At 44.1% G+C, this 20529-nt stretch overlaps 1 protein-coding gene across 2 annotated transcripts in view; it reads right to left on the bottom strand.

Moving 5' to 3' along the window:
* plce1 (phospholipase C, epsilon 1) overlaps nucleotides 1-17374 on the bottom strand; it is a 75664-nt gene extending 58290 nt beyond the window's left edge. Inside the window, exons 1-5 of one of the 2 annotated variants that reach the window (XM_069155576.1) lie at nucleotides 17313-17374; nucleotides 6451-6586; nucleotides 5366-6019; nucleotides 4798-5208; nucleotides 4379-4588 (exon numbers count right to left, since the gene is read on the bottom strand). In XM_069155576.1, the coding sequence (XP_069011677.1) occupies nucleotides 4379-4588; nucleotides 4798-5208; nucleotides 5366-5974 (1230 nt within the window). In that variant the 5' untranslated portion in view covers nucleotides 5975-6019; nucleotides 6451-6586; nucleotides 17313-17374. Of the gene's footprint in view, nucleotides 1-4378; nucleotides 4589-4797; nucleotides 5209-5365; nucleotides 6024-6450; nucleotides 6587-17312 lie in introns of those variants that run through there. The other variant, XM_069155577.1, reaches the window with a different exon arrangement.
* Between the last annotated feature and the right edge of the window lie 3155 nt (nucleotides 17375-20529).

Here is a 20529-nt window from a genome sequence, read left to right as displayed (position 1 = left end):
CCATTTTCCCTGAAACTTCTGTGCTGTCCAGAAAAATTATTGTACAAGATTTCAAATATTTTGAAACACTCGTGGAGCCTGTATTCAGGAGGATTTGAGCCACAGTTTTTGTAGTTGCTGCCAGCAGAACGGAAGCAAAATCTAAAAGCAAAACGCAGCATCATGCATGGATCATGGATCATGGACCATGGACTATGGACTACGGATCATGTTTCATGGCTCATGTTTCATGGCTCATGTTTCATGGATCATGGATCATGTTTCATGGATCATGTTTCATGTTTCATGGCTCATGGATCATGGATCATGTTTCATGGCTCATGGATCATGTTTCATGGATCATGTTTCATGGCTCATGGATCATGGATCATGTTTCATGGATCATGGATCATGTTTCATGGATCATGTTTCATGTTTCATGGCTCATGGATCATGGATCATGTTTCATGTTTCATGGATCATGTTCCATGGATCATGGATCATGGATCATGGACTATGGACTATGGATCATGTTTCATGTTTCATGTTTCATGGATCATGGATCATGTTTCATGGATCATGTTTCATGGATCATGGATCATGTTTCATGGATCATGTTTCATGGATCATGGATCATGGATCATGTTTCATGGATCATGTTTCATGGATCATGTTTCATGGATCATGTTTCATGTTTCATGTTTCATGGCTCATGGATCATGGATCATGTTTCATGGATCATGTTTCATGGATCATGGATCATGTTTCATGGATCATGTTTCATGGATCATGGATCATGTTTCATGGCTCATGGATCATGGCTCATGGATCATGGATCATGTTTCATGGATCATGTTTCATGGATCATGTTTCATGGATCATGTTTCATGTTTCATGTTTCATGGCTCATGGATCATGGATCATGTTTCATGGATCATGGATCATGTTTCATGGATCATGTTTCATGGATCATCAGCAAACAACTGCGCAAAAACGTATGCAAAACCTTCAAGTTCATGGCTTCGTCTTGGTCTAAAATTTCTCTTTGCTTCCTCTCCTCCGTCTCCCTTTTCTCTCTCAAAAAGCCCCCTCCCCTGCTCCCACCCTCCCCCCACACCAACATGTTTCTCACTTTTCTTCCATGCTCAATTTTCTTCTTTTTCCACTGTTAAAATCTCATTTTCTCTTCCTAGCGTGTCGCCCCTCCTTTACCCCGGGTCTCTCTCCATCGCCGTTGCCCTGCTCCAATCCCTCCTTCAGAGAATCCTGTGTTCTTTGGCCCGCTTCATTAATTGTACCAATAAACACACAAGGCTACAGGATAGCTCCAGAAAAACTCCTCATCACGATTACTGCCGAGTCAGTCCTTTGATGCCGCATGCAAAGGGGGTCGGCGGAGCAGAAAGCGCGACCGTGCGCGTAAAAACAATGTTTGCACGTTTCCCATCCACAAATCTGTCGTGTGATAAATGACGCGATCATTTATAATATTTGTGGGCAGTTGGTTCGGCATTAAAGCAACACGCTGTCCTTCTTTGGTTTAAACGTGTCCAAGATTTTGACTCGACTGTTCTGTTTTTTTTTGTGTGTTTGATAAATAAAAAAAAAATTAAAAAAAAGAAAGAAAAGATTGTACAGACAATTTGGAAGGATTAGATTTCTTTACAACTATATCTTTTTTGCCTGCGTAACTCCTATTTGTCTGCGATGGGACGGGGCTACTCCCCTCTTTATCGTCCTGATGACAACTCTGCTGCAGCTCTACTTATTCACTGCTACTCGTTGTTGTCAGAGTTTCTCTGGTGACCCCTTTGCTGGAGGAGCTTTAGATGGTGTTTTGACAAGGGAAGTTCTGGCAACTCCCCCATTTTCAATAGGCTCATTATTAAAGCAGCTCTCCCCGGACTTAACTCGGCCCGCATTTCTACCACCGCAAAGGAGTCATAAAAACACTTTGGCAGAAGTCAGGAGCCTCACTGCAGCATGCACACCAGCGCGAGTATGTGTGTTTTTATGGCATCAGTGTTCGAGCCCCCCCCCCCGCCCCCCTCCACACGTGAGAAACTTTAGACGGTGCTTGGCTCTGTTGTGGCATGAACTCATACAAAAAAAAAAAGGACAAGTACATATCCATCCATGTTATGCACACGCATGTTGGAATCCTGTCATTGAACGATAATACTTAAAAAAAAAAAAAAAAATGTTTTAAAAATGCAGTCGCATGCGCGCTCATGTGCCCACACAGACGCTCTTGTATTTTCAATACCTGTGAGGACCTGATTTGAATTGACTTTTGTGAAGCCGTTGTTTTTTTGTGTGCGATTACCAAAGTTCGGCTCTCGCTCTTTTTTTTCTTTTTTTTCCCTCCTAAAGTGTTCACGAATAGTTTGCAAATAAATCAGTAAATACTGCCCATTTTAAATTGAATAGAAAGGATGCTACACAGCCCCACTTACACAAAGGAGACAAGTCAAACAGAAGTAGAGTATGCTCTTCGGCACTGGATATAATAAACTCATTGCTGTGGAATTCAGTTGTTGCCGTGTGTCTTCAAGGCAGCGGGCTTCAGTCTCCGTGTGCTTTGAGACTTTACAGGAAGACGAGGGATAAGATAACGAAAAACAACAGGAGAGCATCCTGCATGATGCTGCCGGTTCAGCGTCGTGCAGCATAAAGTTTGCACCTCCAGGACTGAAAAGCATAACTTATTACTTATTGCATCTTATTGAAAGGTAGGGATAAAATGTACACTCTCTCGCTTGTGGCTGCCACGGCTGCTGAAATTGAACGGCTCCTTCGAGAGGTTTCCTTCTTGGTAAAACATTCACCCGCTTGGAAACCTGATAATAAAACGGCGACGTCCTTGTTTAACTTTTGTCTCTTTTCCTCTCTCTAACGTTCTCACTCTGTCCTGCTCATTCATCCTCTCCACAATTTCCATGGCCGTAACTTCAATGCCGATGCCAACTCTGCTGCGCGCGCACAGACACACACACACACACACACACACACACACACACACACACACACACACACACAGACACACACAGAAGGCTCAGTCATTAAGTCTGTCAGTAATATGGGGAGCAGAGCTAACAGAGAATAAATCATTTTTCCGCAGCAGGGGCCTTCCCCGAACAAAGAGCCTGTGTGTGTGTGTGTGTGTGTGTGTGTGTGTGTGTGTGTGTGTGTGTGTGTGTGTGTGTGTGTGTGTGTGTGTGTGTGCGTGTGCGTGTTGGTCTATTAACATATTCCTTGAACAAATTATTCATCTTCCGTGCATTACAGGGATAACATTTCAATCCAAACAGAGGAAAACAAAAGCCAAGAACAATTTTTCTCAACTGAACCAAGAATCAATCGAGTCATAAATACTCTTGCGCCGCTGCCGCTATGAAGAATGACTTTTTTTTTTTTTTTTCTTTCTCGCGGCAGAGAAAAGAGCTTCAAATTGTAAATCCCGTACAAACACAATGGCGCGAGGATTTCGCGATGCACCGTGCACCGAGATGGTTGTGGGAGGCCCCCCCCCCCCCCCGACGGACCGATTTCTGCAGGTTTATATCGCACACGTGGTCGACTTGAGTAAAGATGTACGGTAGCGTTACTGTGCATCCTCTGCCCTGTGTGTGAGGAGCTGATCAGCCCGGGACAGAGAGGCTTAAAATCACCACTCACAAATGGGTTTTGAGTGGACCTCTAAGGGCACTGATTTACTGGAGGGTTGCGCGTGAACTCCCCGTCACAAATGTCCAAGCTGACTCGAAGGTGTAAAATGCTGGGAGGGGAAACGCTAATAGGAAAATGCTCTTATTGTGGTGAGAAGGAGAAACCAAAGAATACGCGGAGAACGTGGTTTTACACCCGTGGAAACGCTTCCGAGGTGACAGAGGGATAAACTGTTCAGACATGTCGTTCGTCCAGCGATGACATTTCCGAGTTATTGGATGAACTGAGTGATGATTGACAGCCAATAACAAGGAGGAGCCACGAAATTATGGGCCAATTATATATTAGCCACCAGTAGATCATGCATCCCTGATGGAGACGGAATAGTTCCAACTGTTCAAGCATATTTCCTGAACTCGTCAAAAAGCACTCTATTAACCCTCTACTTAGGACAATTATGGAAAACACGTTCTATTGTACAGATTCATACCGCAAACTTATTTGCAATCCTGCTACAGTTCTCTGTTAATGGGAGCGTATTACCAGTGGCTTAGATGTGAAAGATAAGCTACCCAGAACAGGAAAAAAAACCCTCGGCAGTGGTGTCCTGATGTGAATTTATCAGCCAATTTTACAGCACATTTGAGTCTAGAATGTTTCTTTTATCCCTCTAAGTTGAAAAGTTTCTCTTAAATATATACGCAAAGACTGTGTGGATTAATTCTCCTACCTGCCGTAGCTTAACTCCAACAAAGCGTAGCATCCCTCTGCAGCATCTGAATTCTTCTCCCAAACCACACACTAAGATTGGCAATATATCCTTCTTGTTGGGAAGCCAGAATCTGTGATAGACAACAACCCCCCAGACATCCTCCGAGATGCATCCCGACGGCAGAGTCCTGACTATCGCTCTGGTTCCAGTGCAGACAGACTTGGTCACCTTATCGGGGGAAAAAAAAGGAAATTATTTCAGTATTTCTTATTATTTTTGAAGTATACTGTCAGTAAAGAGGACAATTACGATTGTTAACAAAACCACAAACAGAAATAAGTACACACACAAAATACCCCAAAAAATAAACATGTTCAAGATGTCAACGGAATTTCATGCCGAGGACTCAACAGAAATAGAATCCAGTCTGTAAATACCTTCTGATTGTTCTTGTAGAACCTCCTCACCAGGACAGTGGAACGCTCTTTACGGTTCCTAACGAACTCCGTGTTATCCAAGAGGACGTCTCCGTCCCCCTCATCGCTGCTGCTGCCCCTGTTGCAGTTCCTGGTCCCCCCTGAAGAGGACCTTTCATCGTGCCCCAGGGTTGTTGTCATAGTTTCAAGTGATACCCGTTGTAGGAATAGTTTGTCCAGGGAGTTTTTGTTCACTCGAGGCTTTCTGTTGAGCCTCTCTAAACTGGAGTATCCATCTTTAAGGTGGTGCCGGTGGATGTGTCCATTTTGGTGAAAGTGGCGGTGGTTGGGGCAGGGGGAACTACAGGGAGATGACACCAAAGAGCTCGGTTCACTCGCGGGACTGCCCCGACACGAGAGGCCCGGTGATGTCTGGAAGCACAAAACGTGGCAGAATAAAATACATTTAACAACGTTTCCACGAAGCTAAATTACAAGTGTCAAATGAGCTCTCTGACTGGGGTAAAACACCCAATTTACAGTGTAGACGTTGTGATATTTGTCCGCAAGCACAATCTTCTATTATTACCTTGTGGAAAGGCAGCATGGACACAGGCAGGCTGCCACGGCGGATGTGTCTCTTGTTGGGACAAGAGGGGCTGGACCTGGGGCGAGGACTGGCATCAGGGCTGGAGCTGAATCGAGGACGGGGATCAGGGCCGAAGCTGGAGCTGTGGCAACAATGGCTGTTTGGAGTCGTGTGAGGGCTCGACGGGGTACACGAGCAGCGGGTGCTGCCAGTTTTGTTTCTGCCCGTGTCCACACTCTCTCTAGCGGCGTCCGGCGAGCCCAGAGGTCCCCCTCTAACCGGGGTTATTCCTTCGCCGTTCCTGCCAGTCGACAGCTCTGGATAAAGTTTCTGGTCGTCACTTAAAACCCTTGAGCTGCCATCAAAGTACTCGTATTCTGCGTCCAAAATCGTCCCTTTCCCACTGTTACATGACGACTTCCCATACAAGAGGAGGGAAGGGCTGCTGCGGTGTTTTGAAAGGCGCAGTTGCTCCGAGGCTTTCCATGCTTCCTGGCTGTTATTTGCATGTTTGGCTTCTCTGCTGGTTCTGCTCCCGGTGGATGGAGGTGGGACATGCTGAGCCAGAACTGCAGGCCCAGTCTGTGTCTGATTTTCTTCAGTGGCCATCCCGTCTCCCTGTGGCACCTCGCTTTGTCCTTTGTCTCGCTGCGGCTTTGAAAGGAAGAAAAAAAAAAAAGTGACTGTTGTTTACAGGATTTAGCAGAAATGCAACGTTCGGCTTTCGTCGTTTTGGTCTAAAACTGGTTGTACTGTCACAAGAGGGAGGATGAGTCAGTGGGTTAGTAGGGTGGAAAATTGAAGATATCAATTGATTTTTTTTTGTTGTTTTTTGTTTTTTTCACTATATAAATAACCGTTTTGGACAAAAAGCATCAAAACGTGAAGATCAGATCAGACGTTCTGGTGTGCCAGCACGGGTATTGGTCTGTGTTGAGACGAATAACAACTTCAGCAGCTTCCAGTGACCTCTTCAGTGACTAAGACACCACATCCATACAGAGTGTGCTCTGTGTGTGTGAGTGTGTGTGGGTTGTGGAAACAGAAGTTGTGCAGCTGTACAAACCAGCAGATAGAGAACCCACCGAGGTGACCCTGGAGGACTGAGGAATTTCCTTGATAGTCACAGTCACAGCTTACAAGGCCATGGCTGTCCCCGTGTGCGCTAGTTCTTTCTTAACCCGGACTTGTATCTGTGGCATAGCTATCCCCTTGCAGGCCCTGGGAAAGAAAGAACACAAACACACCAATTATTCTTTACAATTTTAAACTTTAAATATTTTCAAAGTGGATGAGGTCAGACAGCTCGGAAGTTCGGGACGAATAAATACATGTAAAAAGAGGCATGGAGTCAAACAAAATAAAAACACACGAGAAGCAAGTTACAAAAAACACATTTCACACTTATTTATATTATTCCAACTTTATTTGATTTCCTTCTGGGCTGTCTTCTTTCATGACATTAGATTTTGTATCAAGAACTATTCAACTAAATCACTGCAAAGAGAGTGAGCCATTGTGACAGAAAAGAGGAACAGGACTCATTCATCACAACCACTGGGGTAATTGGAATTATAACGGGAATACAAAAAAATAGTACATTTTGATTTATCCGTTATCATGCATGAGCTGCAAGACTTGCTGTTCTGTCCATAGTTAATAAATGAATTTGGTTAGACGGTTACTACTCTGAGGTTTGTTTTAGTTATTTGACCTAATGTTGTGTTTTAGAGAATACTGTGGATTAACTCCAGAGGAGAACCTGAAGGGAGGAAATAAACTCTACGTATCCCACAGTTATCTGACATCATTAAAATAGAGCGAGATAAAACTGCCCTAATTCTCCAAACACGCCAACTGGCTGTTTTTAATCATCACGGTTTCTACTTGCTGGCACTTTTATATTGATATTGTCCAGCAGTCTTGAAATACAACACTGTTGCCTTTAAGTCAAAGCACATACTGTTTAAAAGAAGCCATTATGCAAACTCAGCAGACTGCTAGGAGCTGGAAAAGAAAAACAACTGACTGATCTACATCCATGATACCGAGAGCTGCGCCAGTGAAACTGAAAAGTCCATTTCGTGCCTGGCATTTATCACACCGGGTTCTATAACCAATAGGGAGTGATGTCTCTTCGATGCCGCAGAAAGAAAAATATTGATTTCACTTTTACAGTCGACATGAATCCAGCACCGTGGTAATCAAGTAAATCAGAGCTGAATACTTCTGCACCGTGGTTAGTATGAAATACATCCTTAACAGACACACTCACCCACAACATGCAAGCATACTAATTGTGTGGTTCTGGTATCGTCATTTGTGGCCCACGACGAGAACTCAAGCCCGAAACCTTATAATTAAAGTGACCACAGCGCTTCATTTCCTGCCAAAATGTGTCGGCCACAGTCGGAATATGGGACCGACCCAGAGATGGAGGACCCGCTAGACATTTAGCGCACATGTGTGTTTGTGCATTTGTGGGAGGGAGGGAGGGAGAGAGAGAGAGAGAGAAATAAACAAACACGTGTGCGCACCTGTGCGCGCGCGCACACACACACACACACACACACACACACACACACACACACACACACCGAGGTGTCTTGCTGGATGTCTGCAGATTCTTTTCAAGGATCGGTGCTACATTCACACAGACAGGACTTCAACCAAAGGGATGAAACGGACAAATGCTCCATTCATAAACGAGCAGTGACGCCGAACTGTCAATCATGTTGCCCTTCTTTGCAGCTCAGCTGTCTTTTTTTTTTTTTTTGATGAGAGTGATTTGATAGGTTGAGATAAGACAACATTTGATGGTGGCACATTTAGAGATAAATCTGCTTGATTCCTGTTTTTGTTTTTTTTTCCTTTTGTCAGAACACAGGTCAACACGTAATGGAGCTGTTAATCAATTGAATCCAGCACTAGACTGCAGGCTGCAGGCTTTGTTTTACCAGTGCTGCCCAGGAAAAGGATAAAGAATACACCAGTCCTTTATTATTAAACAGGAGATACGCCAACATTTATAATTTCCTAGAAACTAATAAGAACCAGAGATAATGGTTACATTCCTTTTTTTTCTATTAAAAATGGGCTTCAGTAATCTTTGTAATATAAATTCTCATTTTGCATGAAACGTATACAAAACCACCTGATGGAGAATAGGTTCCCCTTTGACTAAATTTTAATCAAAATTGTCACATCATGCTTGACAATTTTTGCAACATCAAAACTGCAACAACAACAAAAAGAAAGTGGCGTGAAAACTGCATAAATTGGTTTTGTTGCTTCACCGAAAATAATTTGAGGATGTAAAAGATGATGATAAGCTTAGTGATCATGGGATTTAAACGATATTTATCTTTAACATCAAAATAAGCTCTCATAAAAAAAAAAAAAAAAAATCAAATTTGAAAAATGATTAGCGTTTCCTCCAAACTATCAACAACGTTTATATCTTCTTACCCTGTCTTTGTTTACTGGAATATAACGAATGTCAAAACAAAACAAACCAAAAAAACATCGAAAAGGAAAACACGCAGTATAATTACGCAAAAATAATGAAACAAGTAAATAATAGATTTCATTGTGTCAGTTGCACAATGTACAAACAGAAACTACAACACACGGCAGCTGCTTGCCTGGAGCTCCACCGGTTGACTGAGCAGAAAACACTTCATGACATGTAATCTACTGACATGTTGATATGGTAAGGAACATTTTCATCTACATTTTCTTTTTTTTTCTCTCTTTTTATAATGGTGGTCAGTAGAAGCTGCGGTAAAGCCAATCAAAATCATGTCCATTTGCTTTATCAGAAAGTTAAGACTACGTTTTGCTGCAGTCGTGCCCTTCACGACGGAGGGAGCGCCACTCCGATGCACGACGACTAGACTCTCACCGGCGTGTGTGTAAAGGTAAACCGACAGGTCCAACCAGTTTTCTCAAAAGTTGGGCGAAAAAAAGGTATGCGCGACAGTCCGTCTCTCCCACGGACCCGCCGTGCACGACACTTCGACCTTTCGGCACGGAGTAATAAAATGGGGACAGCTTCGCTTATAACATGATGAACTCCGCGTCTCTGAAAGCCGGTACGTACGTGCTCGTCTTCCCCCGATCGGCGCGGGTCATTTCATGGGCACCTGCCATTGAGCTTTGGTGTAGCAACGAGAGTCCGATTAACACCGAGAGCGGAGGCAAAGTCACGGCAACGACTAGAATTAAAAAAGGGGGAGAGGGATTGAATGTGCAGTCGACGAGGCCGAGTCGGAATCACGTAAAGCCTCAATTTTCTAAATGGAAACCGTCTTGTGTTCGTCCTCATCGAGGCCGGTGTCCTTTAAGGACGCGAACCGTGACACACGTCAGGCCGCGAACCTGTCCCCATTAAGGGTCAGCGGGGGCCGAACCAGGGTAACGTTGAGGGCCCTTCTGGGCAAGAGGTCGCATGCTGTAGCTTTAAATCCTGAAGCGATGTGCTGAGGGGCGTGACGGACAGCTGCGCTTGCCGCCAAGCTATTTTAAAATCTCTCTGAAATTAGCAACGGGGGTAGCATTTCCACACGCTGGCTACTGAACACGGATACGCGAAGGTTTGATGTAATTATTAATTTCGTGTCTGTCCTCACGGCCGCCTTTAATTCTTGTGATTACAGAAAAAGCCAATGAAATGGTAATAAAAGATGTGATTATCTTAAAGTGATTATAAAAAAAAAACAATAAATAAAAAAAAAAACACATCAGACGCTTCCAGTAATAGGAATGATTAAATATCTGCAGATAGCTAATCTAAAAGACAACAAAACACACGCGCGCACACACACACACACACACACACACACACTTAACACTGTTCAAAGAAGCTCTTATAATCAGTTGAACTGTGACCTTGGCTGGGAAAGCAAATAGATCTTCCAGGCTAAATCTCAGCCTAGGGCTAAAAACACAGACAGAGACACATCCACACCCACACCCACACCCACACACACCCACACACACACACACACACACCCACACACACACACACACACACAGGAAAACAGGTCACACAAGTGCACTGACCAAGAAAACACTCAATCACTTCGACTTCACTTGCTGCTTTCTACACAATATTGTCCAACGCATGGTGTTATGATAACGACACCGAGCTTCCCTTCCGACAGAATTCCTCAAATAAAACATTCAAAGTATTCGAATGTCGTGTTCTCATAATACTTACATTTAATGTGGGTACATGCCTCTAAAAAAAAAAAAAAAAGAAGAAGAAGGAAAAAAAAAAAGTGTTTTCAATGTAGTTCTTCAGTTTTTCCCCAAGTTCTTCAGGATTCCTGCTCTCTGTCCCGTCACTCGCGAGAGTGAGAGACAGGGACACAGAAAGACGAGCGTGTTTGAGCGAGACGGGGCGAGGGGAGCGACCAAATGAGGTGAGGGACGGACCTTCCACTCCAAGTTCAGCAGCCAATTACATCTGCGGCTTCTATTTTCCTGAACGCCAACGTTTCGACTTCGCCGTCGTCTGACTGACAGCTCCAGCACAACGCGAAAAGCCTGCAGGGAAACACAGCTACTTTATTTCCTGAAATATGCGTGAATGGTTTCTGTTTTGACGAGGTAATAGATAACTATGTTGGTTGCATGATGAATTATAATAATTCCTTAATGTTAAAGCGAAAGCGGGACATTTTAGAAGGCATGTTCATTAGCCTTCTTGCCAAGAGTTAAGTGAGAGGACCGACAACACTCTTGTGTCTGTCCGGGAAATAGAAGTCCACTGAAAAAAAAAAAAAACACCCAGCCTTTGCAAAAGTAATAAAAAAAATTTTTTAAAAAATGCCCCGACCGGGGCCTCTTCAGCACATTCAAATATATGCTGTATCTTATTTCTTTCTTCAATTAATAACAAATAAATTGTTCAAACTACATGTCCGAGTCCAGGCCAATCTCCAGACTGAGAGAAGACACCTTCTGAAGTGTTTTCGGGCTCATTTGATCGCCGCCCAAACCGCAGAGACTTTTAACTATTGCACGTACAGAATCCTCGGTTGTTACTTAAGACACCAAAAAAATAAAAAAAAACACTGATTTCTTTCAAAACTGGAAAAGTTTGAACGCGGGCACGTCTCACAGAAATGTTGTGTTCTTTTATCGAAGCCAAAGAAAAACTCATCGGTGTCAACCACACCCTCGCAAAGCCCGATGTAATCAGGAGAGACAGTTGTCTGCATATCTTCTGCCTTCTGTGTATAGGTCTGTCAAATAAGATCCAGTGTTGCTCATGCTGCAATAAAAGTGTACCACATGTTGATGAAAGCAAAGGGATATGATCTCAGCACCTCTGAAAGTCCTGACGAAACTGGATGTAATCAGAATCAGATGGTTAACAAAAGAGCTGGATATTCTTTGTGAATTAAGGGAGTGCGTGTCCGTTGTTCCCTCGTTCATCGCAGTAGATTATTTACAGACTGACGTACATACAATATTGCGCAAAGGTTTATGTACTAAAAGTAGTAATGCTGTTGATGAAGTTGCATTATTAAAAAAAAAAATTTTTTTTTTTTTTTTTAATTATGTTTAAAAAGGTATTTGATGATCTTGGCTCAGTAATGAAAGGCCAATGCACTCAATGCCCTTTTGGATTCATAGGTAGAAATACTGAATAATGATTGTGGGACAGGAGGCAAAAAAAAAGCACCGATATGTGATTCGACACTAGTGTTTGATGATCAAAAGGCAGATCAGGGAAATGATAGATCGAAGCTCAGTAACTCCACCCGACACTTCAAAGTGGGCCAACTCGGGACATTCACCAATTTATTGAAATTATGGATTTACACCCCCGAGTCCCCTCATGTGCGATAACCCTTTGTTTTATGGCTATTAAATCAAAAATGACTAACAATTCTTTGTAAACGAGTTTGTGTCCAAACTGGAACCGTTTTGGAAACCCCTGGCCTAAATCACCATTTATCTCCTCAACGGGGGGGGGGGGGGCTTTCACTCTCGCATAAAAGCCCTTTTCAAACGGTCATTCACGAGGGATTATTTCACAACTCATCCAAACGATGACTCACAGTCCGGTACGTGATTAGATCCAGCCTCAAATGGAGCGCAGGAAAGTAAAAAAAAAAAAAGACCAATCAGTGTTGTGGAAAACAACAATGTGGTCACTGGTTAAAAAAAAACAAAAAAAAAAAACATCACGCTTATCTTCAGGCTTACTGACAGACGGCGAGGCGAAGTAAATGGCATTGGAAATGTACGAATGTTAAACGAGAGCTGCGCTCACACCGGGCTGAAATGCCACTTATTCTACCGAGCCCTCCAAAATTACCCCATTAAATATCTCGCCCTGAAATCTGGCACGGGATCTTTAACTTTCCACTAGAATAACAATAAACAGGGCAGGAGAGAGAGAGAGAGAGAGAGAGAGAGAGAGAGAGAATCCCCCCTTTTTTTTTTTGTTGTGTGGGAGTTCACATCCCAAAAAAAAAGGCGGCGTACGCTGCGGAAATGACGATTTCATGGAGATTATCTCCGTCGTCGCGAAATAACTTTGCTGATGCCAGGAAGACCAGCGACTGTTAAGACTGTGTAAAAAAAAAAAAAAGCAAACTTGGTACAGGACAGACAAATGACTCCCGTGCAAATCTGAACACCCTCCTTTGGGTTAAAGAAAAAAAGAATGAGTCGGGTAAATGCGGCGAGGTGGGGAAAATACGCACTTGCGTTTAAAAACGGCGCCTTTTTGAAAACACGGCGCGTTAAAGCCGCAGCGAAGCGCCGTGTGAAAACAAGGCGTGACGATATCTTTGGTTCGATTCGCGCGACATTCGCTTTGCAAACTATCCGAACGACCAAAAAAAAAAAAAAAAAAAGCGCGTACCGGTGACTTTAAGAGCTTCGGGAGATACGGCGGAGGTGCCGCTGGACAGCGACGCGTTGGTCTACAACCAGCAGGGGGGGAAATCCTGCAGAGTTCCCTTTAAATCTTCAGTGTCATAATGCAATCTTGTAGAATAAGGAATAAGGAGCCCCTCCCCTCCCCTCCCCTCCCCTCTCTCTCTCTCTCTTTAACCCAGGGCGTCGGGGAAGAAAAGACGCGTCACATGACTACAATAGAATCGCATTACTTAAAAGTTTCCTCGGTGGAAAAGAAACTGTACAAATGTTACCGTGCAGGGCAAAAACCCGGACAGAGAAAAAGATCGGAGGAGCCGGGAAGTTGAAAGAAATGTGCCACTTACGGCAACAACAACAACAACAACAACAACAACAACAACAAAAGATGGAAACCCTCCAATAAAAAAAAACGAAACGTCACGCGAGTATTTCAATTCACAACGTAGACAATCCGTCTCTTGTTTGGATTTCTGCATTACGGTCCGAACAACCGGAGGCGGTGACACTTTGACCTCGCTTAAAGACGATGAGACGGGCGCCGTGCAACTGGTTTCCGTTTCGATCCGACAAAACGCCGAGCCGCGACATTTGGAAGTGTCGCGTCTCAACACTTCTAACGCCTGATTTTGTTTTATATTAAAAAAAATAATAATAATAATAATAATCTACAGCAATATCCCACTATCGAAAGAGTTGCTGCCGTCACACGTAGTTGTGGATTTCTTCAACCGGCGACAAACTTAGAAAAACAGCGGGTTAAAAAAAAAAATACACATACGTTGCATTTCCGTTGCAAGTTCTGCAAACAAAAGAAAACGAAATAATGCGCTGATGTGACGAAGCACTTCAACTTCACAAACAAGTTTATCCTTTTTCGACCATGAACAAAATTGAAAGCGTTTGATTTGGCCCGAACGTGGTGGGCCGAACCCGACCGACGTCGGGCCAAAAGTCAAAGCCCGAGTGGGTAAGAACCGATGGAAAACTGCTCTCCTCCAGCTGGCAAGTACGTTTCTGTGAAGAAAACTTGGGACAGAAAACTGCACTTCTTTGTCCGTAACCAGATAAACATAATGACACCCCCCCTCCCCCCCTATTGGGAGGATTAAGGGCATGTATTGACCATCAATTATTAAACTTTTAGGTTGGGCCCCAAACTGTCAGTTTCTGGTGGATCACCATATAAAGAGTATTAAATAGCGTGTATGTTAGTCATGGTTACATAACTGGGCCAAAATGACACGGTCTCTTCGATTACTATGTGAAATCAGCCACATGTTTACATGTGGATCCATGGGGTCCAAGTGAGACAAGACCGCCGTCCCGTCCCGTCCCCCCCCCCGTTACCTATTTATTGTCAAGTTGACGCTGGTGGCGCCAAACGGGCAGAGTGCGACAGGAGAGAAAGGAAAGTCAATGCAAAAAGAACCATCGACCGGCGATCTTTTGCGGGTTACCTCTCATTTTGAATAACCCCCCCCCCCCCTCTTGTCAGTAACCAAGTGAGAAGGCTGGTTTCACTGGGAACAGTCCTGCAAACAGAACAGACTTTTCATGCGAGGGATCTGGAGAACATATGGCTTTGATTAGAGGGCAGGGCAGAGAGAGACGCCAGTGGAAACTGCACAGAAAAAAAGAGAGAGAGAGAGAGAGAGGGGGGGGGGGGGGTGCTCTGTGTGTGCGCGTGTGCGCGCGAGCGCGCGGGCGCGTGTGTTTTGTCGGCGGCCGAGCGCGTGCGCGCCGGTGAACGCCGGTGAACGCGGGGCGTGCGCCCACGCGCTCGCTGACAAAGGAGGACTGAAGGATGACTCAGAAAAAAAAAAAAAAAAAAAAGGGGGGGGGGCGGGGGGGGGAGGAGGAGGAGGAGGAGGCGGCTGAAGAGGGCCGCGGTGGCGTAACGAAAGCGAACCGCGCCGGCAAGAGGTTCGCGGCGAGCCGCGGCCCGCACGCCGCTCTCGGCGCACGAGGCTTTCAGCGCGACCGCCGAACATAAGGAGACGTACCCGTCGCCGTCGAGGTGAAATCGAACCTCAACCGGCGATCGGTTTTCTTCGTTCGTCTGCTTCAAGAACCCATTCGGTTGCGGCCGGGCACCGTGCAAGCATTTATAACAGAGCGTTACGCCGTAGCCGCAATCAGCATTTCAATGAAAGTATTAACGGCGGTACGGGGCCAATTAATCAGCCGGTGGCCATCCGTTGCTCAGACCGGACCGGGTCAAAAACAAGTTCCTCCCGGAAACAAGTCTGACTCGACGGGAAACCGGTTTCACCGCTGTCGCGTCGGATCTTGTTTATATTTCTGGGTCACGCCGATAATTCCTTTGTTCTTTATTGCGCACCATTCGTTCATCTTAACACGCCCCAATTCGCGCGCGTCGCGTCCGGACGCGTCGCCGCAACCGGCGAGAGAGGGGGAGACAAGTTGAACTCCAGTGCCGATCGATATTTCATTTCCATTTGAATTGTTTATTTATAGAACTGAAGCGCAGGAACGTCAACGTCTATTAACGCATAATGTTTAAGCCCCGATATCAGAAGCGAGAGAGAGAGAGAGAGGGAGAAAGGCCGAGTCGAGCTCGGCCGGCGTCACGGTTGATAAGATGTACCGCGGGGAATTCAAAATCCATACGCGCGCTCCTTACCGCATCAAAACTCGTGAACGCGCCGCGCCGCAACGTACGATATCGCATAAGCTCGCGACGCAGTCCGACGCGGAAATCTGCTCGACCGAAAGCACGCCCGCGTTTCGTCTCGTTTCCCAAAGCGCAGACAAAACAAAAAAAAAGTCTCGTTTTAACCGGGCGACGGTCCGCAACCAAAAGGCAATTCGGTTCACTCTTCGCGAAGGGGCTGCGGGAACCGGAACGTGTTCTCATTTAACAAGCTGCAATCAGAACATTTGAGCAAAAAGTGAAATCGTTGTCTCTCTATCGACCAACTGATTCATGGAAAAAAAATTGTTTAAAAAAAATCATTGCACTGTTCAATTTTTGTTGTTGTTGAAACTGGTTTAGAGGAGTTGGTTCTACTTCGTGGTGATTTTAGGGGCTGCAGTTTTTGGTGCTGTTGAAATGTGGTTCTATTATTATGCCCGACCCATTTCTATCAAAGGAGGAGGGCTCGGTAACAAAAGCATTTCTCTGGAAATGCGCCGCAGTTCAAAAGCACCACAAACTACTGTTACAGTGCGAGTTTACCATAATTAACTGCTGCAACAGCTTTGTTTGTTTTTATTATAGTAAATTGTCTCCAAATGGTCTTTTTTTTTTTTTCCTTTTTTCTTTTCTGTCTTTCACTTTGCACTGTAAATATAAGCCTGTTACCTTGTTTGTGTGCGTCAGACTGTCATAGACAAAGTGGGTTTTTGTTGTTGTTGTTGTTTTTAAAAGTTGCTTAAACACAAGGCAAAAAAAAAAAAAATCGGAGCAGTGCATCCTTTTTTTTCATTCCCATTTGGAAGTGATCAGTCTCTTTGCTTTAAAGCAACCGTCCCATTGCGCATACAACAGAGTGAAAGGGCACTATTTCCAATAGGACTCTGCCCGTGTAAACATTGACCTCGTCTGTCAAACTTTAAAACAAATAAAAAAAATTTAAAAAAAAAAACTAACACGCGCGCGTGCACGCACCTTTCAAGTGAATGAGATTGGTCGCAGCGTTGACAAAAAAAATAAATAAATAAACAACTTAGCTCACCTTGGTGTTGGGGTAAATAAACACGAGTCGTTGTGACAATAGTGAAGCGTTCACGCTCAGCGGTGCATCTCGAAGCGCGTTACGTTGCTTCAAACTCGTTAGAAACAAGCAGAGCTCCCGTTTTAAGACTGCTGTTCCTGTTAGGAGATGGCTGAAGCAGAGAGTTAAAGCCTACATTCGCCAAAAAAAAAAAAAAAAAGTACCGGACAAACCGGAGTGAAGGAAAACGACAGAAACCGCGCGGAACTTGGCAAACAATCCCGACTCGTGCAGCGCAACTGCTGAAAAAGTTGGCTGAGCTTTTGCGCCGAGGTGACTTGAGAGAGGATACTGTGACACTAACTTACCGACCGCTGTTGTGAAATCCACTTTGCATGCACAGGATCGCCGCACGACGGTTTAGTTCACAAAGACAGCTTTTTTTTTTGTCGTTGACTGACTTGACTTGACTGACTTGACTGGCTTCACAACTCGCGTGGAGACAGTTGATGCGGCAGCTCGTGCTGTGGTGGGAAACCACTTTCTCTTCCGTGGTGCGTTCAAATGCTCTTCGGAATACTCGCGACGCAGAGCAAAGTCAATTTAGGCAACGGTGAGTTCTGACGAATGAATCTCGGCCCGTAACAGCAGCTTTAAGTTCGTGCACAGTTGAGATTTGATTTTACTTTCTCCCAAAAGACTCCTCCGGCTCCGCTGTCACAAAGGACAGATACAGGAGATCTTTCCTGCCGACCGCAATAAGACTGTACAATAACTCACCTCTGGCAAAATCCATCACACAACAATAACACTGTTGACTGTGTTTCTTGGTTGTTTGTATATAATATATATAGATATATACTTTACTGTATATACTGTGCATTTTATATTTTATATTTTTTTTACTGCTATTTTATTGCTTTTTATTATTCTATTATTATCTTATTGCTTCCTGAATGCTGCTGTAGAGAAAAAAAAATGCCCCCTTGGGGATTAATAAAGTAACTCCCTACCTACAATAGCTGGTAAATGGTTAGTTCTGCTGTTGATTTATATGTATGTTCGTACGTGATGCTATCAAACTGTTAGTTGCATATCTTCGTCAGTGAGAGGAGCGAGTTATGTTAGGCATGATCAAGGCTTAATTACCATCCTGGCAAAGTGTGCAGTTGCTTTGTAGGCCTCGGAGCCCCGTGTTCACTTCATACCCATTGTTTTCCAGTAAATTCAGTGATTGCAAATCTGTTCAGGAATTGACACCACTTAATTGCTGGACACAAGAAGTCTCCTACTTCACTGTAAATTCCATCCTCAGTGTGTGCACTGGAAGTTTCAAGTTCCCTACATCACACTTGTTGAGACGGACCAGGATTGGCTTCCCAACTATTTGTGATGTCAAAAATCGTGCTCCTGTGCCTGCCTCTTAGAAATCACATTTTTCTACGAGTAAGCTAAAACGTTTCCATTTAAGCGGCTGAATGTGAAAACAGTTTTAAAGTATATTAAAGTAATTGTTTTTTTTGTAGCCTGTATACTGCGTTCAGATTATTGCAATTTTAATTAATTACAACATTGTTCTACGGGCATTGAGCTTAAACGCATAATATCCAACAGCACCCAAATGCAGCATTGCCCTGTCCCCCAGTAGCCAACTGAGCCCGTGGACAGGAGGACAATAGCTGCAGCTCCGTGGTACTGTGTGTGCGTGTGCGTGCGTGCGTGCGTGCGTGCGTGTGTGTGTGCGTGTCACTACATTGGAATGTCTGGCCATAATCTCTCCCCGTCTCCAATCATTCACTTTACGCAGCATGTCCTATACGTTGATGGCTTTAGGATTAATAGCAATTTACTACAGCCTTCAGAAGTAGGCTAAAATTGTCTATATAGACCTATTCTGCCAATTTAGTTTAACTCAAGGAGCCAATTACAAAAAAAATAATTCATATTATGAATACAACAAAATAGCTGCAGCAGTTATATCAAATTATTATTGCCCTCGAATAAGACATTATGTCACCCCGTATCCGTTGTCACGCAGTGACCGGGTCTGGATCTGTCCCATCATTTTTGAACCAGATGTGTCTCACCTCAGCCATATCAGCCAGATATGGGGGGGGGGGGGGGGGGGGGGGATGGGATGGGTTCAATCGTGGATCATGGGCCTTTTTTTTTTTTTTTTTTGGTAATAGCCTACGTCATGTAATGTGTTCATCTAAAGGCGAGTTTATGCAGCAAGTTGTTCCACTGTTTGTTCGTTTTTCTTATCGTAAGTGCGAGAGGTTTTTTTTTGTTGTTTTTTTTGTTGTTTTTTGAAGGAGGTTGTTCCGCCCGTGAACGCACCGCCGCCCCGCCGCCCCGCTCCCGAGAGAGCGACAGCACGCGCCAGAGAGAGAGAGAGAGAGAGAGAGAGAGAGAGAGAGAGAGATGCCCTTTTCCACTTCACAGCCCATAACTGCATTTATTTCAACTTGGAAAATGAGGGTTTATTTTCCAATTCCCTCCCGCTCCCCTGATGGGAAGTCTTATGCCATCCGCCAGGAATGTGCAACCCTTCTATTCCTCCAACTCTCCTCCACACGGGAGCGTGAAAACCGTACGCGCGCGCGCACGCACGCACACACACACACACACACACACAAATGGGGAGAGGGGGGGGCGTGGTTTCTGGCATTATCGTGCACTTTGTTCATACGTATGTGTTTGCGGAGAAACTGGTTTATGACTAATAGCGTTGTCACATCGTCTCCTTTCCAACAAGCCCGACACAGTGTGCACCGTCATGAAATTTGATGTTGCGGAAATTAAATCGCATGCATTTGGTGTTATTTTGACCACTCCATAAAATCTGATAAAAACACCAAAAAAAAAAAACCCAAAAAAACTTTGTCCCAGAGGTAAAATGCAGCCCCTGTGAGCAAAAGGATCTTTATTATGTAAACAAAGTGTAAGGAATTCAGGTTAGAAGACAAAGCAGATTAAAAAGAGAGACACTTGACTGAGAACTTGTCCTGCTCTCCATCTCTTTATCAATTTCTGATATCTTACCCTTGAATAATTGAATTTTTTTTTTTTTTTTTTTTAAATTTCATGCTAGATGAAAGTAAGCACGTGTTAAGAAGCCTTGTTTTTATTTCTATATTAATCTACTTGGTAAAAATCACTCTGAAATCTGAGCACCTGTTTATTAGTTTCAAATTATTGCTTTGATTTTCCAGTCCGTGCGAAAGAAGTCCTTCTATTTCTCACTGGTTCACTCGGGTAGTAACCTTTAGACCATAGGTACGAAGCTCATGGTGTGATAACAGCCCAGAATACAAATCAGAAAGTAAACAAGTGGTGGTAGAGAGGACAGCAGCAAAACACCGAGTAATAGTAGGCTTTTGCTAAGATGCCACATTAGATTTTTTTTTTTTTTTTTGAATGTTTCCTTCCACTAGCTGTACAAAAGCTGGACTAGCCAATAGTCCGAACTGCTTAGTACTGCTTATTTTACACGTGTTAATTTGTAATAGTTTTAATGGTCATTTTAAAGGGGAAAGCAGCACACATCAGCGCTTGTCCCCGTGGAGTGCAACCCCGAAGCTG

This window comes from Embiotoca jacksoni, unplaced genomic scaffold (genome assembly GCF_022577435.1).
Source record: "Embiotoca jacksoni isolate LCO1_2020_lvr unplaced genomic scaffold, fEmbJac1.0.p SCAF_20, whole genome shotgun sequence".
NCBI lineage: Eukaryota > Metazoa > Chordata > Actinopteri > Embiotocidae > Embiotoca > Embiotoca jacksoni.
Note: the sequence above shows the minus strand (reverse complement) of the source record. Positions and strands in the feature narration are given on the sequence as shown.